This window comes from Piliocolobus tephrosceles, chromosome 21 (assembly GCF_002776525.5).
Source record: "Piliocolobus tephrosceles isolate RC106 chromosome 21, ASM277652v3, whole genome shotgun sequence".
Classification (NCBI taxonomy): domain Eukaryota; kingdom Metazoa; phylum Chordata; class Mammalia; order Primates; family Cercopithecidae; genus Piliocolobus; species Piliocolobus tephrosceles.
This window is the reverse complement of record NC_045454.1, coordinates 51,572,890-51,586,831: the sequence shown is the minus strand read 5'-3', so window position 1 is coordinate 51,586,831 and position 13,942 is coordinate 51,572,890. Positions and strand designations below refer to the sequence as shown.

Here is a 13,942-nt window from a genome sequence, read left to right as displayed (position 1 = left end):
TCCCCTCCCTCCCTGTCTCTGTGGATGGGCCTGTCCTGGACATTTCGTAGAAATGGGTTACACACTGTGTGGCCTTTTGTGTCTGGCGTCTCTCACTGAGCGCGACGTCCTCAAGGTGCATCCGTGCTGCGGCCTGGGTCAGAGCCTCCCTCCTTTTCACAGCTGAGTCATGTTCCAGTGTGTGGAAGGACCACGCTGTGTTCATCCAATCATCTGTCCAGAGACACTTGGGTACGTTCCACCTTTTAGCTATTATGACAATTTTTTAAAATACAATTTATTATTATTATTGTTTTTTGTAGAGATGGGGTCTTGCTATATTACCTGGCTGGTCTCGAACTCCTGGACTTAAGCGATCCTCCTGCCCTGGCCTCCCAGAGGGCTGGGGGTGCCAGGCGTGGTAGCTCACCCCTGTAATCTCACCATTTTCAGAGATTGTCTCTATTTTTTTTAGTAGAGACGGGGTTTCACCGTGTTAGCCAGGATGGTCTCGATCTCCTGACCTTGTGATCCGCCCGCCTCGGCCTCCCAAAGTGCTGGGATTACAGGCTTGAGCCACCGCACCCGGCCCCAGAGATTGTCTCTAAAAAACAAAGAACAAAAACTTGAAAGCCAAAGTTCTTGTGATTACAGAAGTGAGCCACCACGCCCAGCCAAGACGCTTTTTTTAGATTTATTTTTTAACTCTGTATTATTTACTAGAGATGGGGTCTCACTCTGTCGCCCAGGCTGGAGTGCAGTGGTGTGATCACGGCTCACTGAAGCCTCCAGTTCCTGGGTTCAAGCGATTTGTCTCCCGCAGCCTCTGAGTAGCTGGCACTACAGGCATATTGTGACAATCTTATTATTTTTTGAGACAAAGTTTCAATGCAAACGGTGACTTTGCTTTCTTGTTTTTGTTTTTGTGTTTTTTTGAGACGGAGTCTTGCTCTGTGACCCAGGCTGGAATACAGTGGCATGAACCTGGCTCACTGCAACCTCTGCCTCCCAGGTTCAAGCAATTCTCCTGCCTCAGATTCCCGAGTAGCTGGGATTACAGGTGTGTGCCAACTCTCCCGGCTAATTTTTGTATTTTTAGTAGAGATGGGGTTTCACCATGTTGGCCAGGCTGGCCTCGAACTCCTGACCTGAAGTAATCCACCTGCCTTGGCCTCCGAAAGTGCTGAGAACACAGACGTGAGCCACTGCGCCCAGCCTAAAAGGTGACTTTGGGTAAATACACAAAGACTGGCTGAGCTCCCGTCTCTGGGCCTTTGCACACCCTGTCTGCCGCCCGCCCCCCACACGGCCCCGATGAACCGCTCTTGCAGACTGCAGCCGGGCTCCCCCACTCAGCCCCTTCCAACTCAGCTCAGATGTCACCTGAGTTCCCGGCCAGGAGGCCGTGGTGCCCTTTGTGACTCTTTACTTGCCTGACTCCTCCCCAGGCTGCAGCCTCTAAGGGCAGGGGCTGGGTCTGTCCTGGTCATCACCGGGACCAGTGCTGGGCCCAGAGCAGGGAATCTCCTGGGACCGTGTCATTGGTCACACTCAGACATGTGTGCGCACACGCATGCATAGCCCTGCGCTTGCACCTGCACGCCTGTGTACCCCTGTGTCACCAGACACATGCGTTTTGGGCCCGAGTCTCTCAGGAATTGACCTCTGCCCCCTCGCCAGGCCCCGGTCAGACCCCGTCTCTGTCCCAGTGGCCGCATCAACGTGTCCAGTGGTTGATGGACAGGGGCTGGGCTGGGATATTCCCAGCCCCAGGGGCTGGGCTGGGATGGGGCTGGGGCTCACCCCAGGGGCTGGGCTGGGATGTTCCCGCCGGGTGTGGGCGCTCCTTGGGGAAGCCGGTGACCCCCGGGCCCCGACCCCAGCCCCAGCGAGACCCCAGCACCAGCTCCTGCCAGCCCCGGACAGCCATTGGTACGCTGGTCCCGCGCAGAGCTTTTTCCGCCCGGAGGATCCTGAGGAAAGTCATTTCCCTCCTGCCGGCTGTTACTGCCGCCTCGGTGCCCGCCGCGGGCAGGGGTGGGGGGAGGCTGCTGGGGGAAAGGAGGTCTGAGGCGCCCAAAATCCGGAGTGCGGCTTGGGGTGGAACCGTGGCCCTCCACTGATGGCCCAGGGCAGGACTGTGCCTCCCCCCAGACCTTGGCCATCTCAGTCTGAAGGAGGCGCGGCCTCTAGCCCTCGCCACTGAGTCTCAGTGTCCCTGTCTACACCCGTGTTTGAGGAGAAACTCAGTGTCCCTGTCTACACCTGCGTTTGAGGAGAAAGCCCCTTTGTCCCCACCCTCTGGTCCAAATAGCCCTGATGGAGGGGGGCTCACTTTTTTTTTTTTTTTTTAGAAATAGTGTCTCATTCTTCACCCTCATGACTGAATGGAGGCTGGGCCTAGTGGCTCCTGCCTGTAATCCCAGCACTTTTGAAGACTGAGGCAGGTGGATTGCTGGAGGCCAGGGGTTTTAAGACCAGCCTGGGCAACAGGGTGAGACCCCCCCTCATCTTGGTAAAATAAAAATTAAAAAATTAGCCAGCATGTTGGTGCGCACCTGTGATCCCAGCTACTCAGGAGGCCCACGTGGGAAGATCCTTTGAGCCCAGGAGGTCGAGACCGCAGTGTGCCATGATCACACCACTGCATTCCAGCCAGGGGACAGCCAGACGCTATCTAAAAAAAAAAGAAAGAAAGAGGCCGGGCGCGGTGGCTCAAGCCTGTAATCTCAGCACTTTGGGAGGCCGAGACGGGCGGATCATGACGTCAGGAGATCGAGACCATCCTGGCTAACACGGTGAAACCCCGTCTCTACTAAAAAAAAAAAAATACAAAAAACTAGCCGGGTGAGGTGGCGGGAGCCTGTAGTCCCAGCTACTCGGAAGGCTGAGGCAAGAGAATGACGTGAACCCGGGAGGCGGAGCTGGCAGTGAGCTGAGATCTGGCCACTGCACTCCAGCCTGGGCGACACAGCGAGACTCTGTCTCAAAAAAAAAAAAAAAAGAGGCCGGGCGCGGTGGCTCAAGCCTGTAATCCCAGCACTTTGGGAGGCCGAGACGGGCGGATCACGAGGTCAGGAGATCAAGACCATCCTGGCTAACATGGTAAAACCCCGTCTCTACTAAAAAATACAAAAAACTAGCCGGGCGAGGTGGTGGGCGCCTGTAGTCCCAGCTACTCGGGAGGCTGAGGCAGGAGAATGGCCTGAACCCGGGAGGCAGAGCTTGCAGTGAGCTGAGATCCGGCCACTGCACTCCAGCCTGGGCGACAGAGCGAGACTCCGTCTCAAAAAAAAAAAAAAAAAAAAGAAAGAAAGAAAGATAAAAGACTGAACAGCTCACACCAGTAATCCCAGCAGTTTGGGAGGCCAAGGCTGCCAGATCACCTGAGGTCAGGAGTTCGAGACCATCTTGGCCAACATGGTGAAACCTTGTCTCTACTAAAAATACAAAAAGTAGCCAGGCGTGATAGCAAACACCTGTAATCCCAGCTACTCGGGAGGCTGAAACACAAGAATGGCCTTGTAGGGGTCCAACAGCCACATGGCAGGAATAAGAGGCTCCAAAAAAGAAAATGAAGGCCGGGCGTGGTGGCTCACACTTGTAATCCCAGCACTTTGGGAGGCCGAGGTGGGCGGATCACGAGGTCAGGAGATCGAGACCACGGTGAAACCCCGTCTGTACTAAAAATACAAAAAATTAGCCGGGCATGGTGGCGGGCGCCTGTAGTCCCAGCTACTCAGGAGGCTGAGGCAGGAGAATGGCGTGAACCCGGAAGGCGGAGCTTGCAGTGAGCCCAGGTCAAGATTGTGCCACTGCACTCCAGCCTGGGCGACAGAGCGAGACTCTGTCTCAAAAAAATAAATAAATAAAATAAAATAAAATAAAAAAGAAGAAAAAAATGAAGAAGCCCCCAACACCACCCTCAGGGGCCGCAGCACTCTGTCCTCTGGCCCCCAACCCAGCCCTGACACCTGCTTCTTCCCCAGGGCTCCTCTTGCTCACGGGTGCTCCTCTCTGCCCTGGCTGGCACACCCTTCCACCCTTCCCGAGTCTCCTCTGGGCTCTCCCCACCTTTTTTTTTTTTTTGGAGATGGAGTTTCGCTCTTGTTGCCCAGGTTGGAGTGCAATGGCACAATCCCAGCTCACTGCAAACTCTGCCTCTTGGGTTCCCGCCATTCTCCTGCCTCAGCCTCCCGAGTAGCTGGGGCTACAGGCGCTGCCACCACGCCCGGCTAGTTTTTTGTATTTTTAGTAGAGACGGGTTTCACCGTGTCAGCCAGGATGGTCTAGATCTCCTGACCTCAGGTGATCCACCTGCCTCGGCCTCCCAAAGTGCTGGGATTACAGGTGTGAGCCACCGCATCTGCCTCTCCCTGCCTCTTTATAGGGCCTTCCTCCAGCTTTGCCTCCTCAGAGAGGCCTCTGGACTCCTTGACATAAGGTTGCACCCACACTTTTCTCCTTGATTTTTCTTCTTTTCTTTTCAGCGTTTATGTATGTATGTATGTTATGTATGTATGTATTTTGAGAAAGAGTCTCGCTCTGTTGCCCAGGCTGGAGTGCAGTGGTGCGATCTCGGCTCACTGCAAACTCTGCACCCCCCGGGTAGAAGCAATTCTTGAGTCTCAGCCTCCCGAGTACCTGGGATTACAGATGCCCGCCACCATGCCTGGCTAGTTTTTGTATTTTTAGTAGAGACGAGGTTTCACCATGTTGGCCAAGCTGGTCTCAAACTCCTGACCTCAAGGGACCTGCCCGCCTTGGCCTCCCAAAGTGCTGGAATTATTGGTGTGAGCCACCACGCCTGGTCTTTCAGCATTTATCTATCACCCCAGGCACACCCTGTCTTTATTTTCCTCATTTATGTGTCAGCTCCCTGACGGCCGGAATTTTTGTCTCGGTCCTTCCTGATCCCCAATGTCCAGAGCATGCCTGGCACACAGTAGTTGCTCAATAAATGCTTTTGATTGAATGAATGAATAAATGTTATATGTATATATGCATGCAGAAACTACATGATCAGAAAAGGGAAAATTCCATAAAAATTGCATCTGGCACGTCAATGTCAACATTCCCAGTGAGCATTTAGTGAGCACCTATGGTGTGCAGCTGGGCCTTCCCTCATCTGTGGCTTCAGGGTCAGGATGGTGGGGCTGTCCCAGCAGCCTCCGGGCCCCAGGTCTGGGGGATTTCTGGGAGGAGGCTGTGGTGTGGGGGACTGTGTTCCAGGCTGCAGGTGGCCAGGATGCAGACAAAAGCAAGTTCCCAGCTCAGGGGACCCTATGGATCCAGACATCACCACTGAGACGACGCCTAAGCTGGAAATCAAGTGGCTGCAGGCAGGCCGGTGTGGCTGGCGGAGAGGCACCCCAGAGGAGGTGGTGTAGCCCCTGGCATTCTCAGTCTCCCCTCTGGAGCTGCTGGACTGGAGGTAATCACCACGATCATAGCAATATCCGTGGCAGTCATTAGGGCTGGGGCTGGGGTGCAGCAGGAGGGAAGGGGCAGCCGCGAACTAGGTGCACGGGCTGGGCAGGAGGCATCGTAACCCTCCTGGACCCTGTTGCCCTGACAGCTGCTCCCTGGGAGACGCCAGCCGAGCCTGGGGAGGGAGAGCCATGGTGAGGGTGGGGTCCGGTAGGGAGCTGAGTTGGGGAACAGGAAAGGGAAGCCAGGTGGTAGGACCAGCCTAGGATAACTCTCAGAAGCTGGGCTTGTGGGCGATTCAGGCATTTGTCCACCCACCCTTTATTGAGGGTGGGGTGGGGGGTGGTCAGGGGCCTAAGTTGGGGGCATTCTGGAGGTTGGGCCAAGGAGGTGGGCGGGATAGCCACAGGAGGCTTTGGGGTGGGACTGGAGGCTGGGAATGAGGGGTGGACTCTGGGTTGGGGGGTGCAGAGCCTGAGGTTGCCTGGGAGGCGTCCAGGAGCTCTGGGCCTTGTTTTTTTTTTTTGGAGACATGTGTGCCTTTATTTTTTTACTTTATTATTATTATTATTTTTAATTTTTTTGAGACGGAGTCTCGCTCAGTCACCCAGGCTGGAGTGCAGTGGCCGGATCTCAGCTCACTGCAAGCTCTGCCTCCCGGGTTCCCGCCATTCTCCTGCCTCAGCCTCCCGAGTAGCTGGGACTACAGGCGCCACCACCTCGCCCGCCTAGTTTTTTGTGTTTTTTTTTTTAGTAGAGACGGGGTTTCACCGTGTTAGCCAGGATGGTCTCGATCTCCTGACCTCTTGATCCACCCGTCTCGGCCTCCCAAAGTGCTGGGATTACAGGCTTGAGCCACCGCGCCCGGCCCGGTCTTTTTTTTTTTTTCTGTGAGACGGAGTTCCGCTCCTCTTGCCCAGGCTGGAGTGCATTGGCGTGATCTTAGCTCACTGCAACCTCCGCCTCCTGGGTTCAAGCGATTCTGCTGCCTCAGCCTCCTGAGTAGTTGGGACTACAGGCATGCGCCACCACACCCGGCTGTTTTTTTTGTTTGTTTGTTTTGTTTTGTTTTTGTATTTTTAGTAGAGATGGGGTTTCTTCATGTTGGTCAGGCTGGTCTCGAACTCCCGACCTCAGGTGATCCTCCCGTCTTGGCCTCCCAAAGTGCTGGAATTACAGGCCTGAGCCGCCGCGCCCGGCCATCTCCACCTGGTTGAAAGTCTTGCCGTTGTAGATGCCCACCGTGCTACCTACCATCGCGGGCAGGATAAGCGTGTCCCGCAGGTGCGTCCTCGCCCCTTCCGGCTTCTCCATGGGCGGAGCCCCAGTCTAGGCCTTGCGCAGGCGCTTCAGCGGCGAGGGCTGCTTCCGCCCCAGGCCCGGGCTCAGCCGCCGCCGGCGCGCCCTGCACAGTTGCATCAGCTGCTCGGGGGACGTGTCCGGTAGCTGGTCCAGGTCCACGCCGCGGTAGGTGAAGTTGCGGAAGGTCCGTTTCTTCTGCTCTACCTCTGCCGTCTTGCTGCATCCTCAGAAAAGCTCTTCAGGCCCTTCTTTTTGAGACAGGGTCTTTTGCTCTTGCCCAGACTGGAATGCAGTGGTGTGATCATGGCTCACTGCAGTCTTGATTTCTTGGGCTCAAGCGATCCTCCTGCCTCAGCCTCCTGAGTAACTAGAAACACAGGCGCACACCACCATACCTGGCTACTTTTTTAAATTATTTGTAGAGATGGGGGTCTTGCTGTATTGCCCAGGCTGGTCTCAAACTCCTGGGCCCACGGGATCCTCTTGCCTCAGCCTCCCAAAAAGCTGGGATCACAGGCGTGGGCCACCGTGCCTGGCAAGCTCTGGGCCCAAGCTCTGGGCCTTCCTGCACGGTCGCCTGGTGGAGCAGAAACCACAGCCAGCGGCTCCCTGTCCATTTGTCCGTGCACATTCCGGGGCTCAGACAGTGGCTTCAGAGGCCAGAACTGCAGAGTCACCTGCTCTGCGCTCGAGTCTGGAATGTCTCAGACCATATCCCTCCCTTCAGAGCCTGAGAGAGGGAGAGACCCTGCCCAGGCCTCCCAGGGGCCTGCCCACCCGACAGCCCCTCACTCCCCCACCCTCATTGATCCAGAAATGGAGAGCTTCGGCCCAGGAGCGATCAATGCGCCCTAATGGACATGTGTCCGGGGGGGAGGGGCGCTGAGTCACAGGAGACACCCTTCCCTGTGCAGAGGGGGAAACTGAGGCCGCTCCCAGGCCCCACAGGTCACTGGCGTGAAGCAGCGCGAGCCCTGCTGCGTCAGGAGTTGCATCTGGAGCAGCCCAGGGAGAATGAGGGTGGGGACCCTTGGTTCCAGGGGTCATTAAGGACACCCCACCCGGCTGCGTCCGCCCAGGCTGGTCTCTTCCCCAGCTCCCACCGCCCCCCCAAGGTTTGGGGCTTACAGCTCTGCCCTGGGCTCAAGTCCTGGCTCCCCCCAGGGGCTGTGGGGCATCCCCTCGGTCTGGGGTCCACAGTGCCTGTCTCCAGGCATGAGACAAGCTTCTAGAGACAATCTGTGAGCATCTTTCAACAGCATCCCCCATCCCTGCCTCTCCCCAGCTCAAGCTCCAAAGGGAGCGTGGATGACAGGAGAGAGGAGGGAGGCATGGGGCGAGTTTATTATCACTCACAGGCTTCCTCCGTCCCGACCTGGCCTCCCCCGGGGCTTCCGTGATTTTTTTTTTTTTTTTTTTTTTGAGGCAGGGTGTTTCTGTTGCCCAGGCTGGAGTGCAATGGTGCGATCGTGGCTCACTGCAGCCTCCACCTCCCAGGCTCAAGCAATCCTCCCACCTCAGCCTCTCGAGTGGCTGGGACCACAGGCATGCGGCTCCATGCTACCTAATTTTTTAAATTTTTGTAGAGATGAGGTCTCGTTGTGTTGCCCAGACTGGTCTTGAACTCCTGGCCTCAGGTGATCCTCCCACCTCAGCCTCCTGAGTAGCTGAGACTACAGGCATGAGGCACCACACGTGGCTAATTTTTGTATGTATGTGTGTATTTATTTATTTATTTTCTTAGAGATGGGGTTTCCCCATGTTGCACAGACTGGTTTCCCAACTCCTGAGCTTCAGGGATCCTCCCGCCTTGGCCTCCCAAAGCGCTGGGATTACAGGCATGAGCCACTGCACCCAGTCTGCGGCCCGTTTTGTAGATAAGGAAGGTGAGGTCAGAGAAGGGGAGTGCCCAGGCCCTGGGCCCCGCAGCCAGGACCTCATTAGGGTCCAGTGGATGGTGGAGGGGAGGCAGCCTGACCACTCCCGACTCCAGCCAGTCACCCCCGCCTGGCCTCCCACCCGGGCCTCCGGGGAGAGCAGCACAGGTGCCCGGAGAAGCAACGAACGATGTTTATTCCCCACATGAGGAGGAGCTGGGGGCACCCGAGTGGGTGGTCTTGGCGCTGGGCGGTCCTCGTGGCCCCCTAAGCGTCAAAACCCAGAGCTTGTTATGATCTTGTGATGGAGTGGGGGCCAGCCCCTCGCAGGGACGGCTGTCGGCCCCCTCCGCCCACCCACCAGGCACGAGTTATGGTTTGCAATATCCCACCTCCCTCCCAGCCTGAGCATTAATGACGGTGGCACCCAAGTCCTCGAGCACCCGGGGCTGTTAGCATCGTCCATCACACTTGTGGCTGTGGCTCTAGAAGCTCTGTGGCCAGGAGGGGAAACCGAGGCACAGAGAGGTTCACCTCAACCCCGGCGTGAGGGCACAGCAGCAGATATCGGGTAAGCCCAGGTTCTGGTGTGCTCTCCACCACCCACTGTGGATGAGGCCCCTATTCTCTGAGCCTCAGTTTGCTCATCTGGGAAACAGGCTACAGTGACGCAGGGTGGAGTCTCACATTCCGGGGGTTCCTGATGAGCAGAATCGCCAGCCTCATGGAGGCAGGCCCTCTGTTGCCTGATCCCCGCGCCCGACCTTCCCTGTGATCCCATTGTCCGGCGCCATGCCAGCAAGCCCTCCGTGGATGTTTGTTGAATGACTGAATGAGCGTGTTGTGCGTGGACTCTGAGTCAAGTGCTCTTTCTTGACTACTGGGCAATACTAGAGGCAAAGGGTTCATTCTCCATCATTCATTCCCCCGGGAAGGCCTGGGGGGCAGGGGTGTTGCTGAGGACGGCCTCTCGAAGGTGAGGGGGGCAGCGGGGGAACTGCAGGAGCCAGCCGTGCTGGCTGGCAGATCTTTGAATTAAAATACATATATACACCAGATAAATAAACTCGGCCCACGTCCTGGTGACAGGCGGAATTAAGTTGCCCAGTTGGGGACTGGGCAGCGAAGGCTGGGGGTGGAAGGGGATGGGGCCGAATTACCAAGGGCGGTAACTCAGCCCCATCCTCTCCCACATTCTATCCCATGATTCCCGAGACCTCTGTCCTGCCGGGTTCCTGGGAGGTGCTGAGGGGGTCAGGGAGTAAAGACTCAAATTCTGAGCCCCAAGTTGGGCACCCAGGATCTGGCTCAGCTTAGAGAAAGACCAGCTGCCCATGGGGTGCCCTGGCTGAGTCAGTGTCTCCGTCTGAAGCAGGGAGACCATGGCTCCCTCTCCCAGCACAGAGACTGCGCTTGGCAGTGGGCATGGGGTGGACCTGGTTCAAGTCCCGGCTTGAGGGCTGGGAGGAGCCTCGGTCGGGTCGGGTACCAGGGAGACCCCGTTCTAGCTCACAGGGAGGCCCCCGTGGGGCCCGCACAGCTGCAGGGTCCTCTCTGGGCCCTTCCCTTCGACCCAGGCCCAGGGGAGGGGGGCGGAGGGTGCGGGGGGGCAGTTTTCAATTACGCAGAAGCTAATCTCCCAGTGAGGGCCGTTCTGGGGCCCAGTAAATCTATTATGAAAAGCCTCTAAATGTATGTAAAACCGGCCTCCGACAATCCAGGGATTAGGCTGTCGGGAGGGGAAACCGAGGCGCAGGCCGCCTGGCGGATTAGCGCAGCGGGGCCGCTGGAGGGTTGGGGGGAGCAGTCCCCGGAGGTCCAGGGCAGAGGGAGAGAGGTCCTCTGAAGAAGCCAGCACCCATTTTATAGCTGGGGAAACTGAGGCTGGAGAAAGGCCCCCCCCCCAGGGGTCCCCTCTCAGTGTCAAGGGCATTTTTGCCGGCCACTGCTTCCTTTGTCGCAAACCCGGGGTATTTTCCCACAAGGTGGCCTCGGTGGGTTTGAAGGATGGGGAGCTGGGGACCCCAGGGCTATGATCGTGGGACCCCTGCACCCAGCGTAAGGCTCCGTGGCCTGGCCTGCATCTTCTGCCGGCGTCCCAGACCCTTTGAAGCTGCCCCATCCTTTGGTGCTTTTGAAATGTCTTTTTAAATTTTTTTTTGAGACGGAGTCTCGCTCTGTCGCCCAGGCTGGAGTACAGTGGCCGGATCTCAGCTCACGGAGTACAGTGGCCGGATCTCAGCTCACTGCAAGCTCCGCCTCCCGGGTTTACGCCATTCTCCTGCCTCAGCCTCCAGAGTATTTGGGACTACAGGCGCCCGCCACCTTGCCCGGCTAGTTTTTTTGTATTTTTAGTAGAGACGGGGTTTCACTGTGTTAGCCAGGATGGTCTCGATCACCTGACCTCGTGATCCGCCCGTCTCGGCCTCCCAAAATGCTGGGATTACAGGCTTGAGCCACCGCGCCCGGCCTGAAATGTCTTTTTTAATCACCTACTGTTTGCCAAGCCAGAGGTGGCAAAGGTAACAGAAGAGGGGATGCCAGTGCCCTGGCAGCTCAGGGCACTCGCCGAAGACAAAGGCGGCCAGAAGAGGCCTTTCCCAAGGACTCCCGCTTCCGCTGGGAGATGGGGAGGAGGAGGTCACCCTACAGAAGTGTGGTGAGGCCACTCCAGGCCAGAGGGAAGGCCTGGTGGCCGAACGGAGACATGAGCTGAGAAGCCCCGTGGCTGGGCTGCTCCTGAGGGTGGCAGGGAGACCTCAGAGGGTTTGAGCCTAAGTGGCATCCATGGTGGGACCGTGGACCCCCAAGTCCTTGGGGTCCACACTTGGGAGCACAGCTTCCTCAGCGTGGCCCCACCCTCTCCCAGGCTCACCCAGCCCCTTGAGTAGGGCCTGCTCACCCTCCTGCCTGTGGAGCCCTGGGCCAGCAGTTTCCTCTCCTGGACACTGTCCCCACCTGCTGAAGTCCGTCCAGGAGCCCCAGTGCATGGGGGGGGGGGTGATGCCCCTTCTCACCCCCACCTAGTGGAGTTCGCAGGCAGCTGGCAGCTGGAGAAACTGAGGCATGAGGCTGGTAGCGGTGGCTCACGCCTATAATCCCAGCACTTTGGGAGGACCAGGCTGGTGGATCACCTGAGGTCAGGAGTTCGAGACCAGCCTGGCTAACACGGTGAAACCCCGTCTCTACTAAAAATACAAAAATTAGCTGGGAGTAGTGGCGCATGCCTGTAATCTCAGGTACTCGGGAGGCTGAGGCAGGAGAATTGCTTGTGTCCAGGAGGCGGAGGTTGCAGTGAGCCGAGATTGTGCCACTGCACTCCAGCCTGGGGGACGAGAGTGAAACTCCGTCTCAAAAAAGAAAAGAAAAAATTGAGGCATGAGCTGACAGCCCTTTCTGCAGGCCTCGGGCGGCACCTGATGGGGCCTTCCCGGGGCCCCTGCCCTGGCCCGGCTCCAGCCACCAGCTTGTCCCTGCCTCCCAGTTGCTGGGGAATGAAAAGGAGGCGAGTGGTTTTTGTGACTCGTTCAGCCCCAGGCCTCCGAATTCCTCCAAGTCCCAGGCGAGGGGTTGTGCAAAGCTGCAGCAGGGTGGGACCGTCCCAGTGAGGGTGACCCTGGCGTCCGGGCCATGGTGGGCTTGCTCTGTGACCTGGGAGGGGGTGTGTGCCTGTCTGTGACTCAGTTTCCTCATCCGTGTCATCAGCAACCACCAGATGCTGTTCCCAGCACTGGGTGGGGGCAGAGGGCCTGAGGGGTGTCAGAGGGGGGCTCCAGGCGCCCCTGCCCCCCGCCCGGCCGTCAGTCAGCCTGGCCGGGCCCCCTTCAAGTTGTCACGGCCCAGCAGCGGCCACGGGAGGGATTATTCCGGCCTGTCCAGGGTGGACTGAAGTGGAACCAGGGCTGACGAGCGGAACGCGCCCCCGCAGACCCGGCCCGCCCGCCTTTGTCTGCTGCCAGCCCCCCACCCGCCTGCCGTCATGGACCCCGCCTCCCGTGCCTGAGCCCCATTTCTCTGGGGGCCAGGCTGCCTCCCTCACGTGGCCCCCGCCTGGCCAAAGCCCTGCAGCTTCTCGGCCCGCTCCATCTGCTGGCTGCCTCAGTTTCCCCATCTGCAGCATGGGCGTGCAGGGTCCCTCTCATTGGCTCACTGGCGGCTGAATGGGGGCTGTGTGGGCAGAGGCGCCTGGCGGGGGCAGAGGCTCTCCTGGGGCTTTCCCAGGGTGCTCGGGGGTTCCTCTGCCCGGTCCCTCCACTGAGCCTTTGTCCAGGAAATTCGAGGTGGCAGGGAGAACGGATCCGCTCTCGGCCTGAATGGAGCCGCGGCAAATGCTGTTGACCCCTGACCCCAGCCTCCTAATCCCGGGGTCGAGGCTGTCACCAGAGAGGGGCCCTGGGAGATGAGCTGGGGCACGATCCCCGCCCCAGGCACCAAGGGGGGTTTCCGGGTCAGGGTCTGAGGGGCTTCAGGAGGACGCGGCTGTCCCGTTGGCCACGTGCCCGGTCATCACCTCTCGGAGGCCAACACGGGAAACTGAGGCGTGGAGGAGCCCTTGTAAGCCCTACAGCTCTGGGGTGGGAGCCAGGCCCAGCCGCCTGCAGGGAGAGACACAGGGCCGGCAGCTGCCCGTCTCTGTCACCAAACAGGAATTCTGGGACGTCTGGCTGGTCCTGGAAGGCGCGGCTAGCTTCTAAACCCCGAGTCTTCAGGAACCCCTCTGGGTACCTGGCCCCTGTGTGTCCCCCCAGGAGTCCCTTGTCTGGAATAGGGGGAGGGGCTTTTCTGGCCACCCTCGCCGCTCTAGGTTTACCCAGCGTCTGCAGGAGGAAGAAATGAATGAAGTGAAAGGAGGTGTCCTCATGCCTGCCAGCTGCTGCAGTTTAGCCCCCGTGCCTTGTGGCTACTTAGAGGCCTCAGCTAGCAGCACCCACTGCAGATTAAAAGATTCTCTGTCGCAGGCTGGGACGCGCTCCCACGCTTGGGCGCCCGTGTGCTCCCCGGTGGCCGTGTGTCTGTTCCACCCTGCCGAACTGTTCCCCACGATCAATTTCAATTTGGCCTGGTCTCTGCTTCTGCCGCAAGACCCTCCTTGGGGGCTGGTGGAGGGGAAGGAGTTGCTGGCTTCCGCAGCCCACCCTCCACGTCCCTGGGACCGTCGCCTGTGATGAGAGAGCTCCGCTGGCCTGCCTCTTTTCTTCGGGCCTCAGTTTCTCTGGGTGTGGAACGAGGGCGCAGGGCAGCGCAGTGTGGAGCCAGCCTGATTTTCATCCAACATCATGCAGTCACCGAACGCCCGCCGTGCGCCTGACCCTGGGCTGAACCCTGGGGCACCGTGGGGGTCACGGCAGGCAAAC

At 58.4% G+C, this 13,942-nt stretch overlaps 1 protein-coding gene across 1 annotated transcript; it reads right to left on the bottom strand.

Annotated features, from left to right (window-relative positions):
* Positions 1 to 6,539: 6,539 nt before the first annotated feature.
* LOC111526781 (40S ribosomal protein S15) lies at positions 6,540 to 11,578 on the bottom strand. The gene is given in 2 exon segments (XM_023192697.1): positions 6,540 to 6,928; positions 11,547 to 11,578. Coding segments are annotated over 2 exon segments (378 nt in total). The 3' UTR covers positions 6,540 to 6,582.
* Between the last annotated feature and the right edge of the window lie 2,364 nt (positions 11,579 to 13,942).